Source organism: Pecten maximus, chromosome 17 (assembly GCF_902652985.1).
Source record: "Pecten maximus chromosome 17, xPecMax1.1, whole genome shotgun sequence".
In the NCBI taxonomy this organism is placed as follows: Eukaryota; Metazoa; Mollusca; class Bivalvia; order Pectinida; family Pectinidae; genus Pecten; species Pecten maximus.
In genome coordinates, this window is record NC_047031.1 from 12,056,393 (window position 1) to 12,066,804 (window position 10,412).

General features: G+C 38.1%; 1 protein-coding gene across 1 annotated transcript; it reads left to right on the plus strand.

Annotated features, from left to right (window-relative positions):
* The first annotated feature begins 6,287 nt into the window (after window positions 1-6,287).
* LOC117315673 (E3 SUMO-protein ligase KIAA1586-like) lies at window positions 6,288-10,209 on the plus strand. The gene is made up of 2 exons (XM_033869968.1): window positions 6,288-6,653; window positions 7,707-10,209. Exons 1-2 carry the CDS (start codon window positions 6,577-6,579, stop codon window positions 9,964-9,966), a joined length of 2,337 nt encoding a protein of 778 aa, XP_033725859.1. The 5' UTR covers window positions 6,288-6,576; the 3' UTR covers window positions 9,967-10,209.
* Window positions 10,210-10,412: the final 203 nt, after the last annotated feature.

The following is a 10,412-nucleotide window of genomic DNA, read 5'->3' on the forward strand; positions in this document are numbered from 1 at the left end:
CCTTGGCACCCTGAAACAGGAACTCGTTCGAGGTATTCCCATGCTGGACCCATATATGAAGTTTGGTCAGGATCCGTTCAAAATTGAAGTCGCAAGAGCGCTGACAAAGATTTTCTATAAATAGTAACGCTGACCTTGACCTTGACCTTGGCACCCTGAAACAGGAACTCGTTCGAGGTATTCCCATGCTGGACCCATATATGAAGTTTGGTCAGGATCCGTTCAAAATTGAAGTCGCAAGAGCGCTGACAAAGATTTTCTATAAATAGTAACGCTGACCTTGACCTTGACCTTGGCACCCTGAAACACGAACTCGTTCGAGGTATTCCCATGCTGGACCCATATATGAAGTTTGGTCAGGATCCGTTCAGAAATGAAGTTGCAAGAGTGCTGACAAAGATTTTCTATAAATAGTAACGGTGACCTTGACCTTGACCTTGGCACCCTGAAACACGAACTCGTTCGAGGTATTCCCATGCTGGACCCATATATGAAGTTTGGTCAAAATCCGTTCAAAAATGAAGTCGCAAGAGCGCTGACAAAAAGTGAACATACGTACGTACTTACGTACGAACGGAACGCTATATCCCCTCCCCGACTTTCGTCGCGAGGGGATAATTAACCGTAAATAGACAGATGACATTTGTGTACGGTAAGTTATTCTGTACATTTTCGGTGTTTATTTTAATACTGGTAGGCACAGAAACTCGTCCAATTATCATTTGGGCATGCATGTAGTTCTCATCGATATATAGATTTTGCACATTTCTGTTGTCGGAACGATAGCGATAACGTGAAATTGAGGTTTTGGGCAATACTGTATGTCCCCTTGTGAGAAATGAGCATGGCGATTGTTTAAACATTTTCTCATAGATTTTGATTAAAGGAATGGTTTTGAAAATCCCAGCTTATTATTATCGCAGGGACTTGACATGTTACCTTGACAGAAGAACATTAAATGTTAACAAAATTATTCTATTTACATGTAATCCACTTCATATCCCTTTGTATTGAACACGTTTCCGTGATAATAATAATATATAAATCCTACCCTAGATCCCTATTTTAGGGTCAATTTGAGAAAGGAAACAGAAAATCGTATGTGAAGTAAATGTTTTACACTGTGTGACGGGGCTGACTGTTGTACAATGTTTTGATGAACCGATCACGGGTGTCGTATCACTGTCGGCTGATTGTAAGGTCCTGTCAAACGCATCTGGTGTTTTGTCATAATTTGGCATGCTATAACCAGTGCCTTTTCACTTGAAGTCAGATTTGTCTCCGGTTGTGTGCAATAATGGAGAAGAATAAGTTTATCATCCTGGAAAACCAGCAAATGAAAGTTTACGTCTTACGGTTTTGAAACTTTTTTTCCAATGGATTATCCTACGGTAAAATTAGTAGGAAGTGCGGTTTAACCAAAGAAGGCTGTACGAAAATTGTAAAAAAAAAATCTACTTCCGTGAAAACACCGCGGCAATGCACTACCGACCGGAGCAGCTTCATTTTTTCGACGAATCTTCCGTTATTAAAACTGCAGGAAACAGGAATTACGGACATAGTTTTGTAGGTAAACCAGCCGTCGAGGTTCAGAGATATGCAAGCAATTGTACGTACACAGTTAACTTGTGTTGTGGGTTTTTTGGGGTGGACTTCTTTGATATTATCAGGGGCCGTCAAATGCCCTAGAAATGATCAACTTTTTTGACCAACTTTTACAACAACGGAATGAATTTAGAAATCCGATTATTGATAGGGGTGACTGTATTATTCTTGATAACTACGGATTTCATCATCACGGGGTCGGAGAACAATTACTACGTAATCTTCTTGGTCAACATGGCGTGGAATTATTATTTCAGCCCCGTACAGTCCGGAACTGAACGCTGCCGAGTACATTTTTCACCTCATAAGAAACGGTCTACGGGAAAATGCTACGTTAACATATATATAACTTTACTGAACTCGCAACGACATTGGTAATTACTGCCATTCCCAAACATGCCTGCGAAAATGTGGATATGTATAGTGACTACTGTTTACATTTCTAATTTAGTACTATATATAGTTCATAGACACGGTGAAATTTAAAAGAGAAGTCTAATAAAATCCTGTATATAATTGAACCTTGTATCAATCTCATGTTGTCTGTTATTTCTGTCGCACGTTGCCTGTCAATACGAGAGCGCTGATTCGCTCGTGTGTTATAATGAGCTGCGGTAATTGGTATTGTGGTCCCGCCCACTGTCTTTTGTATTGCACAACGATGTTCGACAAATGGGTTACCGAGTTGTCGGGTGGTGCCAGGTGATACACGACCTGAACCGTCAACGGTTTGCATGTTAGCACTGTAATTTAATAATCAATATACTGATAACAAATAATATATTAGGCCTATATATAGAGCTCTGGTGTAAAAGAGTACTGTACTGTACAGTAAGTACCAGTGTTGTGTATGTAGGTTGTATGGGTGTTACGAGATCACATAATTGTACAGTCTAGGGGAGATAATCTAACTCCATATGTATATGAGTTATTCCCCTTTGTTGTAATTCTTTTCGTTTGTGAGATACATTTGGATTCTTTATAAAGACTTGGAACAGAAAAGACGTGTCTGGTTTTGCTTGCGATATGTAGCGTAAAGCGAGTTCCCCATACCTCACAGTTCATTACATGGTGGAGAATCTAAATCCGGTTGGTTTTCATCTACTATTATGTAACTTTTTTATTGTGTATTCGCCGGTGTGGCCGGCGAGTCAGCCTCGGCTCGTCGGCCAGACATCAGACATTTCACGCCATGTGCTTTTTTGCGGGAAGATGTACATGTGGACGTCTGACGTATTCACACTATCAAAACCACTGAAAGCATTTATCAATTGATGACATTTATAATATATCGGATTTATACATGTGTATTGATGCAAGAAGAAACATTCCATGTTCCACTGTTTATGACTTTATATTTCATACAATGTGCGATGACGTCACCAACATGATGATACTGATAGATGGAGGATCTGAGTGTGACTACGGTCCGCGGTTTCATTTAATTTACTCCGTTCTTCCAAGGAAAAGTATTCCTTTACCCAGATCTGTACATTGTACCTAGCGTCTAACCATGACCCCAGGATAATGCTGACGGTATTTCGCTGAATTCAGTTGTTGGCTTGTTGCAGTTAATTTTCCATTAACATTTCATCTCGGTTCCAGTTCCAGTCTGACAGCTTCAACTTATATTATACTGGTCTACCTACAGATATCTGGACTTGTCTGGACTACATACCAATATTTGAACTTATTTTCAACCTACTATAGCTAGCAGTGACGTTCGACTTGCAACAAATGAAGAATCTGAACTAGACATTTATTATATTCAACAAAAAAATATGTACCTTTTATCTAGCTCTTGATTCATTAATGTTGATTATTATTGCTCTTTTGCCATGTTTTAATGATATAGCACAACATCTTTGTTTTCCAAATACTATGAATGTTTTCTCAGATTAATTATATCAGAAATACACTATCAATTAAGAGCGAAATCTCTGCTGATATTACTGTGATAATATGTCATATTGGTTAACAATTTATACTAGGATGAGCATATGTCATTGGATAGATTTAGGATGGTATTATGTTGTATGTCATGTAGTTTGCCATGGAATTCTGTGCTTTGGTATGTATTTAGTAATATTTAGATATTATATTTGTGTTTTGATTGAAGAACCATAAGGCCATGCCGAGATCTTTTTCAGCGCGTATATGAAGCTACGGCAAGGCTGATAGGAATAAGTATAAAGCTGGCAGGTTAATGTTATATATTGTTTGATTAGTTGAAAGTTTTATTACGGTTTATTACTCTATAACTTTTAATCACATGGTCTTATGACGCAACATGATGATGCTGCAATGATATACGCAGTTAGTTGAGTAATGCCAGAACAAACTATTTGGATATCTCTTAAACATGTATCAATATTGTCTTATATAAGTTTATTGAATCTTGAGCTTGATAGAACGTTACAGAAGTTTAACTTGATATGCTTAGCTGAATATCTGAAGTCATCTGTATGTAAAATCTCTTTCATCTTTGCTATTGTTGTCTGGATGTTGTATGTGTGATCCATATTGAGCTCAATGGAAAGTGCAAGTGTGAGAGTTAGTTATCAGGAATTGCATTGTATGAGAATGATTTTTATACTACCAGGTACATATCATTGATGCAAATTTTGGACATTATCTTCTGGTTACAGTACTTTATTTTCAACAATTTTCTAACATTTTCGTAACAGGTCAAATACAGTATATTGATTTGGTTCGATATTATTTTCACCTTTTCATCATTTATGATAATCCCGTACACCCATGGTAAAATTGTGTATGCCAAATTTTATTTTGTGGGCGGGTATGTTGTGTATGTAGGTTGTATGGGTGTTACGAGATCACATAATTGTACAGTCTAGGGGAGATAATCTAACTCCATATGTATATGAGTTATTCCCCTTTGTTGTAATTCTTTTCGTTTGTGAGATACATTTGGATTCTTTATAAAGACTTGGAACAGAAAAGACGTGTCTGGTTTTGCTTGCGATATGTAGCGTAAAGCGAGTTCCCCATACCTCACAGTTCATTACACCAGTAAATAATTTTGGATCTACTTACTTAATAATGTTTTGTCTTCCTTTCCAAAACCTTTTTCTTTTTTCAATGCAACGAATCTGCAGTTATGCTTCAATTCGAACTCTGTATTAATGGTGTGGCAGGATTATTTTATGTATATTTTGTAACTAAATTGTTCCGTGATTACCTAGAAGTAATAAGTATTGTTATGTTCAAAATGTAATGTTATATCGTTTTGTTATATTCTCGTCCGTCCGTATTATGTACCGTGGTCAATGGTCAAGTCTTTTGTCTTACGTCATAGAGATATGTACGTTTTTATTGGTCCAATGTTTTGGCGCCAGATCGGTTTTCCGGTCATTGTCAAATATACGATCGTGACAACCAGAGGTCGGACTGTACTTTTTTGTCGCACTGCCAAACATTGAATGTTAGTTGAATTATTTATATTTGCCACTCTTCCCATGTTTGTGTTGTAAGATATATATAGATATTATAGTATATTCAATGTAATCTAATTTTTATCTATAGTAGCGAATTTCAGATCTTTACATGTATTTTTACATGGCGATCTATATATGACGCCATGAGTTCAAATTAAGACATTTGATCTTCTGATGAAAAGGTTATTCCTTTATGTCAGTAAGTGTTATTATCACATAATGCTATATGCAATCGGTTATCTTTATTTATTTGTAACTTTACAGATACAGTCCTGATGTAATATTTTCAAGTCTCTAGTATGACGATACCATGAGTATCTTGGACTTTGTGCCACACGCAGGTAACTTTACTTTTATATTGTATATATATATATATATAGATAGTTGTAATATCTATCTGTACTATATTGATTATGTGTACGTCCGAATTTACCTTGGACACATCTATGTATTATAAATATGTATTGCGAGATGTTTAGATATGTGTGTAATGTAATTAGTATATATGTACTAACTAGAAGATTCATGTAAAGTTCTATATCATATATTTTATATATTGTATCGTCAGTTTGTTAGGATAGAGTAATACGTTTAGTACGATGTGCCGTCAGTACTGTAACACGTTAATACGTAGTGTCTGTCTACACTGTGAGAGTCTGTTAACGTAACGTCCACTGTACTTATAGTGTTTTATATTTCTGTTTTGTAGAGTCTGGTATATATATCATCACAACTATACTTGAATGAATGGTCCGAACTCAACACAGGATTTCGTCTTATCATTTGAGCGGAAACCCAATCCTGTAACAATGGCATTATTCAGCTCAATCAAAGAGCCGAACATGCTCATCATGAGTCATGCTGACAGCGTTTGCACTGCTGAGAAGCTCCGTGTATTATGATTTAGCGGGCTCTAAATTTACTTCGTAAACCGCCATACGCAGAAGAGTTCCGATATCTCGCGGGAATCTGGCTCAACGGTATAGGATCTAGCCCACACCCAATAAAATGGCTTCCAATGTGAATCGACTGCGGTTGAAAACGATAACAGCTTCCGCAATGAAGAGAATAATAGGAAAATGGGTCAAACACAATCCTACATGTAAAATTAAACTGGGGAAGCAGTACAATACAGTTCAAACATGAAAACAGCAGTAATACGGATGCTGCTTGTATTCTGCTTGATTGCTGGAAAGTAGGTCAAGACAATCTCGGTAATAGTTACACAAACTCAGTCAGTGTTCCAGCTAGGTCGGGTTAACAGGCCCGGCGCCCTGCCCTTAATCTGTAAATTAAAAATGCGCCCTGCCCTTTTTTCTTACGCCCTGCCCTATTTCCACGCGCCCCGCAATATGCCCTGACGATTTTTTTTATCGTCTTTCATCTCCGTAACTTCAGCTCCGAACTTTCCGCCCGTCGTTTCTTAATTTACGTAACTTCCCGCTTCCTATCTGCTCGCGCATACCGTCGATCCATTCGACTTCCGCCTTACAATAAACACAGAAAATTTACAATGCCTTCTCGCCAAAGACGTATTCAAGAACTCAGCAAATCGGCGAAGAAATGCCACAACATCTTGTCAATGTTCAGGTACGTATTTGTGCTTATTGTTTGTTATAAATATTAATTGGTATTTATCGTCGATGGCTTACAAATAGGCAAGTTATTTTTGTCTGTCGGCTTTCCTTTGATGTGCGAGATGTAATTTAATTTACAAAATAACAGGTTTTACTGTTCACGGTTCGAAATCTTTTGAAGTCTAGTTACAATATATGCCATCAGTAACATTTTTCAAATGAAAAATGATTAGATGTTGGGTTATATCTTTGGAAAATGGTCTATTTTTGAGGGGCATTATATATATATATATATTGTATGGCTTCGAATAATCCAATCCGTATTTTAACAAAATACACCATTTTTTTTAGCCATCAATTGCTGAATTTCAGTAGGCACATTTATAAGGTATATTTTGAACAGAATTCATCAAATATATGTTTCTTTTTTATTTTAGATTGATATTCATTGATCATGAATTATTATCACTGTAATTCGACAAAATATAACCCCAAATTAATCCAGAATTACTTTGCCAATTTTGATTTCACAAATTTCAACATATTCCACCTTCAGGAAGCATCTAGTAGAATTAACTTCACTTTGTAAACTTTATGCTTCCTTAAGACTGTGTAATTACTATTTCTAAAATTTAATGAAAATATAAGTTATTATTCAAAATTGAGCCATGGTTTTACTGAAGCCTGGTATCTTATTAACTTCGTTGATTTTACATGTGGAAACCTAACGGTGTCAACATAAGCATGTACAATTTTGAAGGGATGTACATTATTCAAGAAATAATTTGTATATATATAGGTCATGTGATCATAACACAAAATCGAAACAACTTGGCAAAGTAATTTATGATAATTAGTCAAAAGTGTAATATATTTTTATAAAATTTCTGGTTGTTTACCCGGTATGTTCCATGCATTTCAGAAAACATTGAGTAATTGTCTGTAAACTCTATGTTTTTTTAAATTGCAGAAACATGCAAAATTCATTTTACAAGTCAGAATTAAAAATCAAATACACCCCACTTATTTGATGATGAATATAATTTTATATTATCTTCTCTTGTAGAGGGATTGATTCTGCTCCAAACACAGATGACGAGTCTGATGCTGACAACACATCACGCCCAGCTTCACCATTCCCAGACAACACATGTCCAGTATCACCTTTGCCTAACATATCACGCCCAACTACACCTGTTCCAGATGATTGCCGATCACTTCCTAATCCTGCCTCACCATTTTTGCCCATTGATGATGTTTACCATTCTCACACTCTGACAGAATCACCAGCAGCATCCCCAGTGAGAATACCAGCCTGTAAGCGCCGCCTGGATGATACACCAGACGGAACTCCGTCAAGGAAGCGACATACTTCTGGACATCGTTTAGGTTTCAAATCTGAATGGACAGTCGACAGACCATGGTTGATAAACAGAACAGTCTGTACTGATGAAGAGCCCTATGTGGTCATGTTATGCCGTCTCTGTATCAAACACCAGACTTCTACCTCAGTATGGACCGTTGATGGATGTCGCACCCTTCGTCTCGACAAAGTGAAGGACCATGAGAAGAGTTCACAGCACAAGACATCATTAGCCAAAGAAGATGCCAGGTCAGCTGGAGAAGCACAAGCAACGTCTGTCTCCACATCCACTGAGAAAGCTGTTAGGGATGCCCTGAAGGTCCTCTTCTACATCGTGCAGAACAACCTATCCCTGGATCTTTTTTCATCAATGGTTGACATGTGTATTGATGTGGGGTCTCCAACTTTACAGCACCTTAGACTTGCCAAGAATGCTTCATATACGAGTTGGGACATTGTACAGGAGCTGTTGTCTTTTCTAAGTGAAGAGGTACAGAGGACAGTCTTAACAGAAATTCGCCAGAGCCCCTGCTATGGTCTTATGGTGGATGAGGTTTGTGACGTTGTTTCTAACAAACACATGGCTATGTGCTGCCAGTACATCACCCCAGATGGAGACGTGTCGTCAGCGTTTCTGTGTGACCCCTTCATCAAAGATGGAAAGGCAGCTACCATCGTTGATACCATCCAGGAGGAGATAACTAGCTTGACCTTGGACTCACAGAAGATGGCAGGGTTTGCATCAGATGGGGCTGCTGTCTTCACAGGAAAACATAATGGAGTGGCGAAACGATTGAAGGACATCAGTCCAGGTTTAATCACCAACCATTGTAGGGACCATAGATTAGCTCTGGCCTGTAGAGACAGTTTCAAAGAGGTCAAGGTAGCCAACAAAGTGGATGAGACTCTTGAAAGACTGCACAAATATTACAAATACAGCACAGTCCACACTGCCACCCTGAAGGAAGTCCAGAAAGCTTTTGGAGAGCCAACACTTTGTGTGCAGCAGGCAAAACATCACAGATGGCTGAGCCACTCCAAAGCTGTGACCTCTGTTGCCAGGAGCTTCAAAAGCCTCATAACAGATCTGGAGCAGAACACCATCTCTGCTGATGCAGTTGGAAATGGTATCTTGAAGCTGATGAAAGATCCTGCAGTAGTTCAGACCATCTTCTTCCTGGCCGATGTGTTGCCACATCTTGCAAGCCTTTCCCTGTTTTTTCAGAAGCAAGCAGTCAACATGGGAATGGTAGGGGCTGTTGTCCAGAAGACATTAAAGAGTCTGGAGATGAGAGGAAAAGATGATGGACCATGGTTGAGGAAACTGGACAGCGTCTTACAGGATTGTGGCGTGGATACTCCCGACACCAAGGCCAGAGAAAGTTTCAGGAAACAGGTCAGGGAGCCATTCATCTCCACGCTCATCAACAACATTGAGAACCGTTTCAAGGACACTGAGGTAATGGACAACCTTGCCATTCTGGACACTTCATCCATCGAGTCTGCTGGGTGCTTTTATGGAGTGTCGGAGATGGAGCATCTTGCAAACCACTACAGCCTTGAGGAGGAGTCTTTAGTAGTGGAATGGACAGATTTCCTCAACTTCATCACTGAGAGAGAGAGTTCCTGTAACATGCTGGCATGCCTCAAACTTTTTCATGGACAGAATGACTTGGGACTGAAGGCACTCTTTCCAAACATTTCCTCACTTTATGCTAAGGCATGTGTAATTCCTCTTAGTACAGCTGAAGTTGAGAGAGTCTTCTCCCAGTTAAAGTTAATTAAGACAGCTCATCGTAACAGGATGCACCAGACCACATTAAACCGGCTACTGAATGTGAAATTGAACTGTTCATCGGAGATGTTTGAGGCAGTTCTTCCAGCAGTCACCAGGAAATGGATTTGTGCAAAGAATAGGAGGCTCCCGACTCTCATTGCCCTTAACAAAGCCAGTGCCTGTTAGACTTCTTGTGACAAAGGATTTCCCCACTAACATATCATGAAATGACTTATGTAGATGTCTTATTTATCAGAAGAACCTGTGATGGTGATACATTTTGATTACGATTTATCAGAACCTGTGATAGTGATACAATTTGATTAGAAAAATGTATTTTCAAAAATGGTATTATATTTTGAGATTCTATGTTTAATTTTGTTGTTATCTTTCATTTCATGTTAGATTTAAATGGATTTACTAACTTATGGTGTGTGATTTTAGTAAAGCAGTGAAAGACTGAATGCACATTGTGATAATATATTTTAAACAATTGTTGAACAGTAAGATGTTATTTATGTATTGAGCTTTCTTTTAAATTTGTTACAAAGTAAATATGTCATATTTTGTTTGAATGTAAATTACTTAACTTATTCTAAGAGGTGTGTGTTTGTGTAGTCTTGGAGAGCTCT